Source organism: Elephas maximus, chromosome 9 (assembly GCF_024166365.1).
Source record: "Elephas maximus indicus isolate mEleMax1 chromosome 9, mEleMax1 primary haplotype, whole genome shotgun sequence".
In the NCBI taxonomy this organism is placed as follows: Eukaryota; Metazoa; Chordata; class Mammalia; order Proboscidea; family Elephantidae; genus Elephas; species Elephas maximus.
Window position 1 is genome coordinate 76,386,952 of NC_064827.1, and position 18,819 is coordinate 76,405,770.

At 45.9% G+C, this 18,819-nt stretch overlaps 1 protein-coding gene across 2 annotated transcripts in view; it reads right to left on the bottom strand.

The window, feature by feature from the left end:
- Positions 1–14,484: 14,484 nt before the first annotated feature.
- The window catches only part of MAPKAP1 (MAPK associated protein 1), a 270,520-nt gene continuing 266,185 nt past the window's right edge, over positions 14,485–18,819 (bottom strand). For both annotated transcript variants that reach the window (XM_049895371.1, XM_049895368.1), the window contains one exon: positions 14,485–15,037. In XM_049895371.1, the coding sequence (XP_049751328.1) occupies positions 14,912–15,037 (126 nt within the window). In that variant the 3' untranslated portion in view covers positions 14,485–14,911. The remainder of the gene's footprint in view (positions 15,038–18,819) is intronic.

Sequence of the window (18,819 nt, forward strand, 5' to 3'; positions counted from 1 at the left end):
GACACTCAGTGGAGGGGCCAGGTGTGGTGTGTGGCCTAAAATTAAGGCTCAGTGTTACGTGCTGCCTTGACACCTGGTAAAATCGGGAGGGCCTTGAAGGGCCTAACCGCAAGTTCCCCTCTCCAATCTGCTTCCGTGGGAAGGTCGCCTAGCCAAACAACCCTCCTTGTCAGGGGGATCAGGCACAGTTCCTGCTTATCCTCAGTTCCCTGCCAGCCTGTGGAATTATTCAAACAAGTCAATCACATCCTTTCATGGGAATCAGGGGGCACCCCACCCCTTTGATACTATAAAACCTGCCTCTCAAATCACTGTATGGCCTGTATGCAATCCCTGTATGGCTTCTGTGGAGTCCTCTTCCCCCAGGCTGTGAGTATATGTGACTATTCCCCATAACCCTAGGGTGGGAATCCCTCGCTGGTTCATAGGAGGTGATTCAAACACAAGGCCTCTGTGGGCTGACCGGGTGGCACCAGGAAGGCCTGCTGCTGCTCTGTGCAGTGCTCCGGCCCAGGTCAGGATCAGAGGCAGCCCCCCGGTAGGGTGGGGACTGAAGGCCCCAGAGAGAGGGAAGTGGGAGACCAGCCACAGAGTGAGGCCCACGCTGGGCTTGCCTGCAGCCTCCCCCCACCCCCTCCCCCTTGTCTGCCTCTCAGCTTCTCTGTGGGTACCCTATCCTCAGGCTAACAACCTTCCCTCACACTCATCCCCTTGTGGGCAGCAGACCAGCAATTATTACTGGTCAAACCACTCTTGGTTTGCACCCAAAAAGCCTCCCATTTGCTTCAGAAAGAAAGAAAAAGACTTTTCGTAGGAGCCCCAGTCAGCTGCAGGAGACAGTCACAGACAAAGAGGGTGCTGAGTAGGTGACGGGTGCTCCAGAAGCCCTTAAAGGCCCCTAACTCCCCTAGGGATCAAGGAAGGCTCCTGGTGCAGGTGCCGAGCTGCCTGGAACCAGAAGGCTGAGCGGCCAGCAGCCTGGAGACACTGGGACGGGCACAGCAGGCACCCGGGCAAAGGACTGGCCTTGGCTTGTGGAAGGCAGAACGTCTCTGTTCCACTCGTTTCCTGGAAGAAGCATCACTTCCAGGAAGGGCCATGGGAGGTGCGGTTACCTGCGTGTTCTATGGTATGCGGCCATGTGCTGGCCCAGGGTGGAAACTCGGGAATTTATTCTCCCAGGGAGCCAGGGAGTCTGGTTGTCAGCAGGGTGGGAGAGCAGGAGGAAGGCACAATGTGAACAACCATGTGGGGCTTTGGGAATCATTGAGGCTGAGCCTTCGGGTCCCAGGAAGGGGCGGGAGGCTTTGAAGGACAGATCAAAGTGGAGACTAGCCCTTTTTGCTCACTACTACAGAGTTCTTTCTATCTGGCAGCCTCCTGGCTTGACTCAGCGGTCATGAATTGTCAGGAGCAGCATCCTGCTTCTGAATTAGGAGGAGGGACTAGGTGGGCAGGACCCTGGGGGTGGGATAGGGCCAGTGCAGCTGGAGACCCTGATCTGGCTGCCCTCTCTCAGCTCACCTGTGCTCAGACATTTTCACGGTGTGGAGAGCAGAAAGGCTCTGGGGTGGAATCTCTGTTCACCAGCCTGTGACCCAGCAGGTGACTAGCCTGTTGGTAAAGCTGGGCTCCCAATCGCACCCTGAGGTCATGACAAGGGAGGGCTGTCCTCTCTCCTCAAGCCGGGCTGCTGATGGAACAGCCATCCCAGGGAACCCGAAGTGGGAGCTGAGTGGAAGGCCAGCACAGGCTGGGCCACTGAGCCCTCATGACCGAGACGGGCTTCTCACTAGCTCCATCTTACAGACCATGAAACTGAGACTCAGAGAGATTACAGATGATGTCCTCAATCACCCAGCTAGACAGGGGCAGGCTGGGATTCCTACCCAGGGTTTTGTGACTTGAGGCCATGGCTGTGTCTTGGTTGTCCTGTCAAGACCTCTCTGGATCCCTCTGGGTGATGGCTGCTGAGAGGCTCTTTGCATCCCAGCTTCTGAGGCCTGAGCCTCTGCCATTTTGCCGGCGCAGGAGAGTGGCTCAGACTGGCAGTCAGCTCTGGTCCCAGGGAAAACCCCGGCCAGGGCAGGGGGGCCAGCACAGGCGGAAATGACCACTCGCTGCCTGGCAGGCACCTCCCGGCCGCCGCCCCTCTGGGAGGTCACTCATTGGCAGTTAAAAATCTATTGTGACTTGTCAGAAAAATGAATAAATGGGCACATTATTTTTTCATTCCAGACCTCAGCATCTGTTTGTCTAATCAGGAAGGAGAGTAGGGAAGTCAGCAAGGGCTGCTGTGTGCGTTTTATGTAAGTTTTCCTCTGTCAAAGGAGTTTAAATGGGTAATGAACAGGCTGTGGTGACTTGAAATATAATCCCATTAAATTGATGAGATTACCGGGCTTCGAGACTTCACAAATCACGCTTAGGGCTTTTATAACAAACACCGCCCTGTTGGGATTTTGCATTTAAGCAGAGGTGTTTGGTGGGAACACAATTTGACAGGTTTAACCCTTTCTTTCTCCTTGGCTGCTTCCCAACTGGCAGATCCACCAAGTACAGGCTCAGTGGGGCTTTCAAAATCTAGGGTGTTTTAGGCCATGTAGCCAAAAGCGAGGGCCTGGCAAAGTTGGGGACAGCTGGGGCAGGAAACAGTTGGATTCCAGGTCTGACTCTGCCACTTCCCAACTGTGTGGTCTTGGGTGAGGAACTTCACTTCTTTGATCAATTTCCTCATCTGTGAAATGGGGACTAGGTGGTTATGAGGATTGACTGAGAAAATTATAAATAAAATTAGTAATTAATGTTAGTTGAGTGCTAAATAAGAGGCAGGAGGCAGGTACTGATAAAAATGAAAGATATTAACTTAGCTCAGTGTTTGCCAGAGTGAGGTGAGTAACTGGTCGTCCCTGTCATGATTTTAGGGGTAAATGGATTTTTTTTTTTTAACATGGATTTTTTTTTTTCAAGAGCATACTTGAATATTTATTGTAGTTATTTCTTTTTCTTTTTTTAAAATAATTTTTATTGTGCTTTAAGTGAAAGTTTACAAATCAAGGCTGTCACATATAAGCTTATATACACCTTACTCCATACTCCCACTTACTCTCCCCCTAATGAGTCAGCCCGCTCCCTCCTTCCAGTCTCTCCTTTTGTGATGATTTTGACAGTTTCTAACCCTCTCTACCCTCCTATCTCCCTTCCAGAGAGGAGATGCCAACAAAGTCTCAAGTGTCCACCTGATACAAGTAGCTCACTCTTTGTCAGCATCTCTCTCCAACCCATTGTCCAGTCCTTTCCATGTCTGATGAGTTGTCTTCGGGAATGGTTCCTGTCCTGGGCCAACAGAAGGTTTGGGGACCATGACCGCCGGGATTCCTCTAGTCTCAGTCAGACCATTAAGTCTGGTCTTTTTATGAGAATTGGGGGTCTGCATCCCACTGTTCTCCTGCTCCCTCAGGGGTTCTCTGTTGTGCTCCCTGTCAGGGCAGTCATCGGTTGTGGCCAGGCACCATCTAGTTCTTCTGGTCTCAGGATGATGTAAGTCTCTGGTTCATGTGGCCCTTTCTGTCTCTTGGGCTCATAGTTATCGTGTGACCTTGGTGTTCTTCATTCTCCTTTGATCCAGGTGGTTTGAGACCAATTGATGCATCTCAGATGGCCGCTTGTTAACATTTAAGACCCCAGACACCACATTTCAAAGTGGAATGCAGAAAGTTTTCATAATAGAATTATTTTGCCAATTGACTTAGAAGTCCCCTTAAGCCATAGTCCCCTAAACCCCCTCCCTTGCTCCGCTGACCTTTGAAGCATTCAGTTTATCCCGGAAACTTCTTTGCTTTTGGTCCAGTTGAGCTGACCTTCCGTGTATTGAGTATTGTCCTTCCCTTCACCTAAAGTAGTTCTTATCTACTAACTAATCAGTAAATAACCCTCTCCCACTCTCCCTCCCTCCCCCCCTCATAACCACAAAAGTATGTGTTTTTCTCAGTTTATACTATTTCTCAAGATCTTATAATAGTGGTCTTATACAATATTTATCCTTTTGCCTCTGACTAATTTCACTCAGCATAATGCCTTCCAGGTTCCTCCATGTTATGAAATGTTTCACAGATTCATCACTGTTCTTTATCGATGCGTAGTATTCCATTGTGTGAATATACCATAATTTATTTAACCATTCATCCATTGATGGACACCTTGGTTGCTTCCAGCTTTCTGCTATTGTAAACAGAGCTGCAATAAACATGGGTATGCATATATCGGTTCGTGTAGAGGCTCTTATTTCTCTAGGGTATATTCCGAGGAGTGGGATTTCTGGGTTGTATGGTAGTTCTATTTCTAACTTTTGAAGAAAACGCCAGATAGATTTCCAAAGTGGTTGTACCGTTTTACATTCCCACCAGCAGTGTATAAGAGTTCCAATCTCTCCGCAGCCTCTCCAACATTTAGTATTTTGTGTTTTTTGGATTAACGCCAGCCTTGTTGGAGTGAGATGGAATCTCATCGTAGTTTTAATTTGCATTTCTCTAATGGCTAATGATCGAGAGCATTTTCTCATGTATCTGTTAGCTGCCTGAATATCTTCTTTAGTGAAGTGCGTGTTCATATCCTTTGCCCACTTTTTGATTGGGTTGTTTGTCTTTTTGTGGTTGAGTTTTAACAGAATCACATAGATTTTAGAGATCAGGCGCTGGTCTGAGATGTCATAGCTGAAAATTCTTTCCCAGTCTGTAGGTGGTCTTTTTACTCTTTTGGTGAAGTCTTTAGATGAGCATAGGTGTTTGATTTTTAGGCACTCCCACTTATCTGGTTTTTCTTCGTCATTTTTGGTAATGTTTTGTATTCTGTTTATGCCTTGTATTAGGTAGGGCTCCTAAGGTTGTCCCTATGTTTTCTTCCATGATCTTTATCGTTTTAGTCTTTATGTTTAGGTCTTTGATCCACTTGGAGTTAGTTTTTGTGCATGGTGTGAGGTATGGGTCCTGTTTCATTTTTTTGCAAATGGATATCCAGTTATGCCAGCACCATTTGTTAAAAAGACTATCTTTTCCCGAATTAACTGCCACTGGGCCTTTGTCAAATATCAGCTGCTCATACGTGGATGGATTTATATCTGGGTTCTCAATTCTGTTCCATTGGTCTATGTGCCTGTTGTACCAGTACCAGGCTGTTTTGACTACTGTGGCTGTATAATAGGTTCTAAAATCAGGTAGAGCGAGGCCTCCCACTTTCTTCTTTTTCAGTAATACTTTACTTATCCGCGGCTTCTTTCCCTTCCATATGAAGTTGGTGATTTGTTTCTCCATCACATTAAAAAATGTCATTGGAATTTGGATCGGAAGTGCATTGTATGTGTAGATGGCTTTTGGTAGAATAGACATTTTTACTATGTTAAGTCTTCCTATCCATGAGCAAGGTATGTTTTTCCACTTATATAGATCCTTTTTAGTTTCTTGCACTAGTACTTTGTAGTTTTCTTTGTATCGGTCTTTTACATGTTTGGTAAGGTTTATTCCTAAGTATTTTATCTTCTTGGGGGCTACTGTGACTGGTATTGATTTGGTGATTTCCTCTTCGATGTTCTTTTTGTTGATGTAGAGGAATCCAAGTGATTTTTGTATGTTTATCTTATAACTTGAGACTCTGCCAAACTCTTCTATTAGTTTCAGTAGTTTTCTGGAGGATTCCTTAGGGTTTTCCGTGTATACGATCATGTCATCTGCAAATAGAGATAATTTTACTTCCTCCTTGCCAATTCGGATGCCCTTTATTTCTTTGTCTAGCCTAATTGCTCTGGCTAGGACCTCTAGCACAATGTTGAATAAGAGCAGTGATAAAGGGCATCCTTGTCTGGTTCCTGTTCTCAAGGGAAATGCTTTCAGGCTCTCTCCATTTAGAGTGATGTCGGCTGTTGGCTTTGTATATATAAAAAAAAAAAATATAGATGCCCTTTATTATGTTGAGGAATTTTCCTTCAATTCCTATTTTGCTGAGAGTTTTTATCCTAAATGGGTGTTGGACTTTGTCAAATGCCTTTTCTGCATCAATTGATAAGATCATGTGGTTTTTGTCTTTTGTTTTATTTATATGGTGGATTACATTAATGGTTTTTCTAATATTAAACCAGCCTTGCATACCTGGTATAAATCCCACTTGGTCGTGGTGGATTATTTTTTTGATATGTTGTTGAATTCTATTGGCTAGAACTTTGTTGAGGATTTTTGCATCTATGTTCATGAGGGATATACGTCTGTAATTTTCTTTTTTTGTGGTGTCTTTACCTGGTTTTGGTATCAGGGATATGGTGGCTTCATAGAATGAGTTAGGTAGTATTCCGTCATTTTCTATGCTTTGAAATACCTTTAGTAGTAATGGTGTTAACTCTTCTCTGAAAGTTTGGTAGAACTCTGCAGTAAAGCCGTCTGGGCCAGGGCTTTTTTTTGTTGGGAATTTTTTGATTACCTTTTCAATCTCTTTTTTTGTTATGGGTCTATTTAGTTGTTCTACTTCTGATTGTGTTAGTTTAGGTAAAAAAAGTGTTTTTTCTAGGAATTCATCCATTTCTTCTAGGTTTGCAAATTTGTTAGAGTACAATTTTTCATAATAATCCGATATGATTCTTTTAATTTCAGTTGGGTCTGTTGTGATGTGGCCCATCTCTTTTCTCATTCAGGTTGTTTGTTTCCTTTCCTGTATTTCTTTAGTCAGTCTGGGCAATGGTTTATCAATTTTGTTAATTTTTGCAAAGAACCAGCTTTTGGCTTTGTTAATTCTTTCAATCGTTTTTCTGTTCTCTAATTCATTTAGTTCAGCTCTAATTTTTATTATTTGTTTTCTTCTGGTGCCTGATGGATTCTTTTGTTGCTCACTTTCTGTTTGTTCAAGTTGTAGGGACAGTTCTCTGATTTTGGCTCTTTCTTCTTTATATATGTGTGCATTTATCGATATAAATTGACCTCTGAGCACTGCCTTTGCTGTGTCCCAGAGGTTTTGATAGGAAGTGTTTTCATTCTCCTTGCATTCTATGAATTTCTTTATTCCCTCCTTAATGTCAGCAGGGTATTGTTTAGTTTCCAAGTATTTGATTTCTTTTCCCTGCTTTTTCTGTTATTGATTTCCACTTTTATGGCCTTGTGGTCTGAGAAGATGCTTTGTAATATTTCGATGTTTTGGATTCTGCAAAGGTTTGTTTTATGACCTAATATGTGGTCTATTCTAGAGAATGTTCCATGTGTGCAGAAAAAAAAGTATACTTTGCAGCAGTTGGGTGGAGTGTTCTGTATAAGTCTATGAGGTCAAGTTGGTTGATTGTAGCGATTAGGTCTTCCGTGTCTCTATTGAGCTTCTTACTGGAAGTCCTGTCCTTCTCTGAAAGTGGTATGTTGAAGTCTCCTACTATAATTGTGGAGCTGTCTATCTCACTTTTCAGTTCTGTTAAAGTTTGTTTTATGTATCTTACAGCCCTGTCATTGGGTGCATAAATATTTAATATGGTTATATCTTCCTGGTCAATTGTCCCTTTAATCATTATGTAGTGTCCTTCTTTATCCTTTGTGGTGGATTTAACTTTAAAGTCTATTTTGTCAGAAATTAATACTGCTACTCCGGCTCTTTTTTGCTTGTTGTTTGCTTGATACGTTTTTTTCCATCCTTTGAGTTTTTGTTTGTTTGTGTCTCTAAGTCTAAGGTGTGTCTCTTGTAGGCAGCATATAGACGGATCGTGTTTCTTTATCCAGTCTGAGACTCTCTGTCTCTTTATTGGTGCATTTAGTCCCTTTACATTCAGCGTAATTATAAATATGTGTTTAGTGCTGTCATTTTGATGCTTTTTTGTGTGTGTTGTTGACAATTTCATTTTTCCACTTACTTTTTTGTGCTGAGACTTTTTCTTTGTAAATTGTGTGTTCCTCATTTTCATAGTAGTTGACTTTATGTTTGCTGAGTCATTATGTTTTTATTTTGAGTTATGGAGTTATACCTCTTTGTGGTTACCTTAATATTTACCCCTATTTTTCTAAGAAAAACCAAACTGTATTGTCCTATATCACCTTGTTTCCCTCTCCATATGGCAGTTCTGTGCCTCCTGTATTTAGTCCCTCTTTTTGATTATTGTGATCTTTTACATATTGACTTCAATGATTCCGTTTTGAGCGTTTTTTTCTTTTTAAAATTAATCTTAATTTGTTTTTGTGATTTCCCTATTTGAGTTGATATTAGGACGTTCTGTTCTGTGACCTTGTGTTGTGCTGGTATCTGATATTATTGGTTTTCTGACCAATTTCCTTTAGTATTTCTTGTAGCTTTGGTTTGGTTTTTGCAAATTCTCTAAGCTTGTGTTTATCTGTAAATGTTTTAATTTTGCCTTCGTATTTGAGAGAGAGTTTTGCTGGATATATGATCCTTGGCTGGCAGTTTTTCTCCTTCAGTGCTCTGTATATGTCATCCCATTGCCTTCTTGACTGCATGGTTTCTGCTTAGTCTGAACTTATTCTTATTGATTCTCCTTTGTAGGAGACCTTTCTTTTATCCCTGGCTGCTTTTAAAATTTTCTCTTTATCTTTGGTTTTGGCAAGTTTGTTTTACATGGGTTTTTAATTTGAATAGTTAGGTATTTATTTTAATGTGCATCAGGAAACACATGTCCAGCACACCAAATCCACGACTTCATGGCCATTCTTATTTAGGATGAGGTTTAAGGTAGAGAACAATGTTAGCTTGAAATAATTTAAAGGGAAAATACTAAATCATAGGCCAGGTGCTACCTGGGTGAAGCCTGTACACATGGTGGAGTTTGGGAAGCACAGTGTCACCTCATGGTGGCAGACACTAGGATGTTTCCCAATTTTCAATCTGGTCCCCTTGAAGTAGGCATCACCACGTGTCTAGTTCTGGTCAATGAAATGAGTAGAAGTAGGAAGTGACATATGTCACTTTCAAACAACAGAGTTTAGTTGTTGCTTCGAGAACAGCTGCCTTGGAGAGTCACCTGCACCCACAGGCAACTTTGAGTGAAAGAAATATAAACTTTTGTTGTGCTAAGCCACTGACACCTTGGGGTTGTTTGTTTGTTACTGCAGCATAGCCTGGCCCACCCTGACTAGTAAACTCATCCAATCTTCATAATGCCTCTTGAAGTAGGTATTGTTTCCATTTTACAGAGGACAAAACTGAGGCACAGAGATCAAGCAGCTTGCTGAGCTCGTTGAGGTAGGAAGTAAAGGATTTAAACTCAGACATATTTGACTTAAAACCTTCTCCCTATGGCCTCTCAGATGTGACACCATTCTAGTAATCAAAAAGCAGGTTTTTGCATAAAAAAGAAACTTCTAGTGTTTCCTGGAACATTCGGAAAAGGCACATTTGTTTCTGTGGGTACCCAGGCAACTGTGGAGCTTGGACTGGGTGCAGGCCCACAGTGCAGCCCCTCACTTCCCCGCCCCCTCCCCCACCGCCCAAATCAGAGCTGTTTTTCTCTGGGGCAGAGACTGAGGCCTGGCTCCTGAGATCCCTCCTTCCTGGCACTGAGGCATCTGCCAGGGCTCTGGGCTCAAGGAGGGGCAGCTTAGGCACAGCTGGGCCCCCAGTCAGAGATGGCACCACTGGGGGAGAACACGGTATCCAGGCAACTGGGTTGAATGACGTGACAGACATCGACATCAATAGAACATCTTGAGTCCAACCCTAGGAGGTGGCCATTTTCAACCCATTTTACAGCCAAGGACATGGAGGCAGAGAAGTTAAACACTAGAGGTCTTGAGCCTGGTAAACGGAGGAGCTGAGATTTGGACCTGGGCTGTGGAGACTGCACACTAGGACCCTAGACCGCAGGAGGACTCTAGTCCCCCACCGATCGACTGATGCACGGGTAGGGGTAAATTCCATTATCCCCAGTTCAGAGGTGGGAACCCAAGGTTGAGAACATAATGCGACTTGCTTGAGGTCACAGACCAGGGCGTGGGGAGCTTTGATTCCAGGTCTGGACCTCAAGCCTTGGGGGAAGTCCCTGCTTTTTCTTTCTCTCCTCCTTCCTGCCCCTCCCTCACTGATGGAAGAAGAAAAGCACCCAGTGGCACTGGTAAGAACCAGGCATCAGCAGTCTGTGCCGGGAGTTGGGGTGATCCTATCCTCCAGTGCAGCCCCCTTGGCACTGTGGCACTTGGCCTGGGCTGCCGGGCAGGGTTGGTTTGGCCAATAGCAGAAAATCCTCTGCCCCCACTTCTTGTTCCTTTTTCTCAGTTTCAGGGCTTCCCTTCCTCAGCCCAAGCTTCCATCTTCACCCTACTGGATGAAACGAAAGCGGTTGCTGGGTCACAGAGAAATGACGGGGCCTCTCCCTCTGGGACGGCTTGGGAAGGGCACTGTATTCTCCCCTGGAGGCTGCAGCAGCCCACCGTCCCTGCCCCATCTTCCCCGCCTTGGCTGAAGGACCTACCTCCAATTTCCTCTCCAGCCTGTGGGCAGGAGTCCTGGAGCTCCCAGAGCGGAGGGGCTTGTTCAGGTCCCATGTGTGCACGGACGCATCAAGAAGCTGCCCCAACTTCCGTTGGGGTGGAGGGGCCCAACTTGGCTGCCCTCACTAGCCCACCCTAGTGCTGGCTGCTTCACCTCATGCCTTTCCCAGCCTGTTATCTCCTGTCTCCCCATCTTCTTTGCCTGGAACTTTCTCTGGCACCTTCCAGGCACAATGGTCTGCCCAGCGCCTGTGTGGAGTCCGCTTCGATATGGCCGAGGGTCACTTGCCCACCTCTTGGCCTCACCAGACTAGGAGGGTCTTGACACCTGAATAGGGCCCTTACTCCCCTCTCTATCCCTGATATTCCACACAGTCCCTGACCTGGGCAAATGGGGAGCCCTAAAACTGGCAGGTTTTTAAGGGCATGAGAGGGTTGGGGGTCATCTCCCAGCATTTTAACCCATGAAGAGAAGACTCAGAGGGATGTGAGTGTGGTCTTCAAAAGTTTTGGGGCCTCCAGGGCAGGTGGGGCCCCTTTGGTCCTGGGGGTGCGTGTATGTGGGGCTCAGAGCCAGGGAGCAGGAGCCAAGGCTCAGGGTCAGTAGCGCAGTGATACCATGAGTGGGGCCCCTGAGAGCCAGGGCGAGTCCTGGCCTGGAGCAAGCAATCAGTGAAGGTCAGCTACCGAGGATTAAACTGGCGGACAGTGAGCGCCGTCCCCAGGGGCACACAAGCAGAGGCTCCAGGACTCCGGGGTGGAGGATGGACATGCACTTACTGCCCCAAGAAAGGAGGTTGCACTACATGACTCCACAGTGTTTTTCAACTCTTAGAATTCTTGTTCAGAAGCACAGATGCTCCTAAGGCAAACAGAAACCACTGGAAGGAAAGTTGAGGTCACCATGATTCTGAGAAATTCAGAGATTCCTAGAAAGGACTACAGAGCTCTGGTGGTACAATGGTTACAAGCTGGGCTGCTAACCAAAAAGTCAGCAGTTCAAGTCCACCAGGTGCTCCTTGGAAACCCTATGGGGCAGTTCTACTCTGTCCTATAGGGTCTTTATGAGTCGGAATCGACTAGGCGGCAGCAAGTTTTTTTTTTTTTTTTTCACAGAGGTTACCTAATCCAGTACCTTCATTTACAGTTTAGGAAACTGAGGCCTCAACAGGGCAGGGCCTAGCTTAGAGCCATGGAGCAGTCAACATGGAGGACACAGCCCAGTGGTTAGGACCACAGCTGTGGTGTCCATTGGTCACTCATGGTATCCCCAGGCCAGTGAGGTAACCTTTCCAAGCCCTGGTGTAGTCACCTCTGGAACGAAGGCAGTGACCAGATCTGCCAGGACCTCCACCACGGGCAATGGAAATCACAAAAATATGCCCTTTTTTAAAGGGACTGGCATTCCATCTACCTGGCACGCAGCAGGCCCTCAGACAGTGAGGGGCAGTTCTCCGTGGGTCAGCAGAGACCAGGGCTCCAGGGGCCCCTGCCCAGGCCTGACAGCCTACCCACACATGGTAAAGTCCCAGACTGTTTCAGAGGCTCAGTCACGAAATATCATGAACCCCGTGGCTTTATTCCAGAATGAGGACCTTTCAAAGACAGTGAGGACCCACACAGGGCAGGGGTCCACACCAGTGCCAGTATTACTGGAATAATGTTTTTGCCTCTCACTGGTCGAGAATGAGCAGGTAAGGCAAGTAGTTTTCCACACGAGCAAAGCTTTATTGAAGAGTCTTGCAAGCGGAGACGAGGGCCTAGAGCAAGGCATACCCTTATCTCACAGAACAAAAGATGGACCCAAGTTTTTAAAAGTTCTTGGGTGGGAAAAGATCCATGTTTATTCATAGGCACAGGTGGGGATATGTTAGAACTAAGGTGCACGCATAGCAGCTTTCCAAGATGGCTCCTGTCCTGGAGGCCTCTGGGATTCGTAGCAGGATTTATTATAGGGTGTCACGCCTGCCCAGTCTCTCGTTCCCTGGGTTCAATTCCCCGGCTGGGGCTGTAGTAGCCCCTCACTGCCCCTGGTGGAAGGTCACACAGTGGTCACAGGTGGATGCTCTGCGCATGTCCCTGGGCCTGGTCTTCTCCAGCTGCTTCTGAAAGCCAACTTTAAAGAAGTTTACAGAAGTTTATCATTTTGAAATATCCTGCCCCATTGTTCCGGGGAATGGCTTTGTTTCTGCGCCCTGGCCCAATTCTTGTTATTTTGTTTGCAGATTTGGGGAGCCCTCTGTTCTCTAAGTCTTCAGGTTCCACACTCAACGCCCATTACCTCCCTGATAGTATAGTCTATTTCTCTTTTACTTGCTTTTCCTGTAACCACAGCAGTCTCTTTGCTATTTCTCAAACAGGCACCCTCCGACCTCAGTGCCTTTGCTCCCTGTCTTACCAGGTCAGGAGAAGCTGGAGAGCGGAAATGGGGCCTGTTAGGTCACTTCAGCTCAACTAAAACATGCTGAGATGAGAGGGAGAGATGCTGCATGTTTCATCTTAAAATGGAGGTACAGGGCACAAGGGAGACCAAGGAAAAACTGAACTTGAACAGTGTTGCTATTTGGTTGACTTAGGCAGTGGGTGCACAGTGTTCCCCACCTTAAATTATTCCTTAAGCTGGACATCTTTTTTTTAATGTAAACTGAATGTATGTTGCATTCCATCCTAAGAGATCTGTGCTGATTCTGAGTAAAGAGGGTCACTCTAGCTGCTCAGCACTGAGGGAGCCCAGGGTGCGTCTCAGAGACACTCGGAAGCACACCAACAACCAGCATATTAACACGCACCTGCCCTCAGCTGCCCAAGCAGTGAACTGTAGCGTTACCACGTTCAGCATTACGTTCAGAGCCGGGGCGTACTTGAGACTTCGGGAATTCAAAACATTTTGCAAGAGATGGTATACATATGAATTTTATTTTAATATTTTAGTATTGAATATGTCACAAGATTTAATGACCAACTTAGTCATTTACATTTTTCAAAGGTATCTAAATATAAAATCGCTAAAAATTCCAATACAGATAGCAAGCTACAAATAATAGTTCTTTTGTTTCTGGGGTGGGTAGGAATGGAAGACATTAGAAAAGGATGCTTTTGTTGGCTGAGCAAATATCAGAATGAAAGAGGAATTCATTAAAATGACCCCTTGTGCAAAGAAATACACTCGACTTTGAGATGGTGCTTTAGTCACATCTCTTCCTGTGTAACAATTTAAAAATATGTTTTAGATGCAGGTCCTCAGTGAAACAGCTGAGGTCCTCGGCCCTGGCCAGGGACAGTAAGAATGGATGTCACTCTGGGAGGAACACTGGAGGACCACAGAGGCATCTGGTGTGGCCAGAGGTGTGTCAGTGGACGGCCAATCCCTTGCCTTTTCCAACCCAGGAAGGACACCATTGGGTAAGTTTCCCTTGTTCCCTGGGATCTCTGCTCACTGTTTTCCCTGATAGAGTGAAAAACAGCAGTTTCCAGCCTGCTCCAACAAGGAAGCAGGAACTGGATGGAGAAGAAGAAAGGGGAATGAGGCCTTTTCAAAGTCAGCGAGGCAGAGATGACACCAGTTCCAGGAACAACCCACATACAGGTCTAACCGTCACTGAAACATACACTTGCTACTTAAGAAATAGAAAAGGCCATTTCTGGCCGGGAGCTCAGCATGACCTTAAGACTAGCCATCGATCCTCATTCTCCCACTGCCCAGTGCTTTACATGCAGTTTTGCTTCTCTAAAGTCAGAGGTGCTGGGACATGTTGAGGAGACAAGGCTTTTCAAGGGGAAAATGAAACAGCTTGAGACACACCACACTAGGTCCCCTTTTCTAACTTTTAGTAAGATATTATCCTCAAAGCAATGCATTCGTTTAAACAAATGGCATAGTTAAAACTATTGACTAAGCCCTAAACATTTCTTCTGAGAAATCGAGCCATAGCTTTTCCAATCTGCCTGTTCAATATGGGAACAGATTTGAAAGAGAATAACATAATCAATCCTCCACCCCAAAGAATAGTCCATCATACCAACCACGATAAAGAGTACACCTGTTTATTAAAAGGAAAAAAAAAAAAATGTACATTTTTGTTCTCCGTTTGCTTTAAGAAATTTGATCGAGTTGTAAGGAAATGCCTGGGCATGGCTATGTACATCCTTGGGCAGGGTCACGAGGCACTGAAGACGGCTGGGCAGCACATGGCTCCTCTTGGTGGTGGTCTAGCCCCTGGACGCTGCTAATCAAAGCCATTGCCACTCAGTGTTCAGTCCCGTGGAAACTCCCCAGCTCTATCCTTGGGGGTGCCTCCTCCCCAAATCTTCCCCAAGAGCCCACCAGCCCTGTGCCCAAGAGCCAGGGGCTAGCCTCCCTCCCCAAGGCTACAGGACACAGGGTGGGCTCTAGGGCCCCCTGGGTCCTGGCAGGCAGGCTCTGAAATATAGCAACAGATTGAGGTTGGAGGGCAGTGTCACTGTTGCCCTGATTTCTTCTCCTTTTGGAAGGTGAAGCTTGTACGTCTGTTCAGTTTTCTTTGTTTTTGAGCAAAATAGTCAGCCCGGGCAGTGCTTGCTCGTGATTCCAGGATGTAGTTGACCTAGAAAGCAAGAGGACACAGCCTAGTCACTTGCCAGCCAGTTCGCCGGCAAAGAAAGGGGTAGACAGGAGGGCCCTTACCTAGCTGGGGCCCCTCAGGCCCAGGTGCTCTCTTGTGGATGGAATACAGTCATCACAGCAACCTGACAGCCTGGGACCAGAACCCTGGCTTTACAAGGGGAAAGAGGAGGCTTGGAGAAGACAAGAGGCTTGGACAAGACCGCTGAGTCAGGAAGCGATGGACCTCGTTCCTGGGCCTGCACTCCCTCCTCTGCAAAGGCCGCCTCCCTGGAGGTGTGCACTGTGCTTCCCACTTCCGCCCCTCGCCTGCTGAGCAACCATGGGCTTGCACTATACCTAACCTACCCCAGCCTCACTTTCTTCGTCTGAATGATGAGAATGTCATAGGGATAAAACACAAACCAAAGCAAGGCTCCATATTCAGCCTCCTACCAGCCAGGTATGGAGATTCCAACTATGGCATTTCATTTAACACTTTCCAGGGGCCATTTGGGAAACCCAGGTGGTGTAGTGGTTAAGAGCAATGGCTGCTAACGAAAAGGCTGGCAGTTCAAATCCACCAGGCGCTCCCTGGAAACTGTATGGGGCAGTTCTACTCTGTCCTATAGGGTCACTATGAGTCAGAATTGACTTGACAGCAATGGCGTTTTTTTTTTTTTTTTTAGGGGTCATCTGACCAAAAGGAAAGTAGGGCTCAGAGGAAGACCGAACTGGCCAAGGTCACAAAATTACTAAGTGGAAAGGCCAAGATGTGGACCAGGTGATCAGGGCCTTGATTGTCATGCCTCCCAGTTCTCCAGCTCCCCGCCCCAGCCTCCTCAGGGGCACTGTCCCTCCCACTCCCTCCAGACACCCTCACTGTCCCTACCACTCCCTCCAGATACCCTCTGGCTGGGGCTTTTTCTGAACAAACACCATTTCTCTTCACCCCCAAATATCTGAAGGTTATGAGTAGGAACCCAAATATTTTTGGCCAGAGAAACCAGCCACCATCCTTGTTTTATTCTAGTTTAAGAGGCCGTGTGTCTTTGGCCTGGAGCGGGAGAGGCCTCCGTTAACTGAGAAAGAGCCAGAGGGCTCTGGGAGGAAGCAGTATAAGGCAGCTAGTCTCCTGTGAGGCCAAGGTTCCAACACTGTCCCCAGCCACACTTTCTGCTCTGACAGTCACCAGCAGCAGGCGTTAAAGGCTGGTGGATGAGTACAGAAGGCCTGACACACTCGGCCCACCGCCTCGCCAAGTTACCAGCTGAGAGCAATAAATCATGAGGCCTGTGGGGCTGGGCTGACGACTTGGGATGCTACAGACAATGTATGGAGATAAAGAGGTTTTATCATTTTTAATAAAAGCAATCCTTGGATTATATTGTTTGCACACTCAGCCAACCTAGTGTTTTCAGTGTATTTTTGGCACATATAACTTGACAAAAGCATTTTAAAATGATCCTTAACAAGCCAACTATTTCCTAAATTTATTATCTTCAGTGCTTTGTGATAATCACATAGATAATTTTAATGGAAGATTAATGTAATAATCAAAAGATAAAAACGCCCTTTGGTCTGCCATTAGCTGGTTAATATGCTGTGGCTTAAAACCTGCACAATTTTATGCACTATAGAGTGTTTCACTTTCAGCGCATTTTACAGCTTAAGGCATAAAAATGTTGAGTTTTCATGGTCAATAAAGCCAAAGCCTCCATCACTCGATCACAAGAAGAACCCATTTTGAAGAGCCCAATGATTCCTCTGAGATTCATCTCAAAAGCCTGCAGAATTAGGGACCACACATAGCTTAGCTCACTCACATCTCGAGGTGGAAGGGGCAGACTCTGGGACTCTTGAAGGGCTGGGTTCAAACTGAGGCTCCACCGTTATTAGCTCTGCAGCCGTGGGCCTCCGTCTCCTCTGTAAGTGGGGATAATAATGCCTACACTCTGCAGGGCAGTTGTGAAAAGTAAATAGATAATGACATAAAACCCTTTGCACAGTCAGTGCTCAATAAATGGGAGACAAGAATATTTCTATGAGGAGAAAAACACAATGAGATAAGATACTTTGATGGAGAGTTGCCTGTTCATAATAGTTTTCTTGGACATCAGCCCCGACCCTCATTTTCTTCCTTCAGTTTCAGACCTATGTTCTCATTGTATGTAAAATCCCTAGTTCTGGAACAACCACTTGAGACACTTGCCTCTAAGACTGACTCTGAAGAGCCTCCCATGGAAACACTAAACATTTCTGTTGAATTCACTGACACACGGCTGGTGCCTCAGTGAACCTGCTGCCCTGCTTAGTCGCTTTTAGTGCAAAGCTCACGAAGACACTGTCACGACATTATGGGAATGGTGAATAAAGCTGAGTGCTTAAATTGCTATAAAAACCAGAGATAGGAGAAGTGAAATTTAATCTTCCAACAGGCTTATGTTCATTAGCTCCCTAAGTGAATCAGGCCTGGGCACCCTGCAACTCTCCTGGAGTCTTGCACATGACGTGATATTTCTACAAACATTCTGATAGGAAAACAGACATTTTGGGGGGAAGCGACAGGTCTCAGGGATGTTGCAGAAAAGCATCTGCTTCAAGGGAGCATTTGGTCCTGTAAAATGATTTCTCTGCACTTGATCTTCCACAGTCTCATACTGAAGTCATAAACCTGTGTTTCTGTCATCAATCTGCTGTTGTGAGAATTATTTTGATGTCAAACACAGGATTATAATTTTACTAGAATCCTTCTGAAGTCTTGAATATTTTAATGCTGGCTATAAAAAAAGTCCAGCCCCTGACGGGGTAATAGAATATTTCTTTACCTAGTCTCTAAACACTTTACACAAGTTCCTTGTGCTATCTCGTGACAATGCAGCAAGGATTCTCTCCCTACTCCCTGATCGGAGGTGGCTTCTGCCCGACTAATCACGCTACTGTCTCGGCTTCAAACTGTCCTCCCAGCAGCACTGTCAAGTGTCACCCACTACTTTCGAAAGCCTTTTGTAGGCATGAGGACTTAGCCTCAAAATGTTCCTGCAAAGCAATTCCATTTCGTTGAAACCTCCCATTCAACTCCTTAAGACTACGTCCATCTTGGGGGTTAGCAGCACAAGTTCTGGAATCTGCCAAACCTGGAGTCAAGTTCTAGTTCTGCCATGCATGAGAGTCTCGATCCTGGCTAAGTTACTTATTTTTTCTGAGTCTCAGTTTTCATCTGGGAAATGGGAACCATTTTATATCAACTACCTCACAGTTTTGTGACGATTTACTGAAACACGATATGTGCAACACTTAGGCCAGGTCCTGCGCATTTTGCAATTACTCAGCGTATCTTAGCTATGTTCATTATTGTCACTTGAAAACTTCTACTCTTAAGAAGGAATAATAACCTAAGTAGGCTCACAATGTCTCATTTGACTTGTGCTCTAGTAGCCCTTTGGTGGGGTGGAGTGGGGCAGCATAGGTACTTGATCCTCACTGTACAGGTGGGAAAGCTGAGGCTGAGAAATGATGTAATAGACAGGGTCACACAATTAGGAGTGGGGCAGCTCCCTCTGGTTCTAAGTCTTGCCCTGCCAGAGCAGCTTCTGCTTTTTCTATGTGATCAATCTAGACATGATTTGGCGTGAAGAAAGGATTCTCAGTTTGGAAGACTGTCTGAAAACTACTAGCCCAGGGCTGTGCTACTCAGAGTGTGGAGTACAGACCAGAAGCCTGGGCAGCACCTGAGAGCATAAAACACACAGTCTTGGGTCCTACCTACCCCGGGCCTCTTAAATC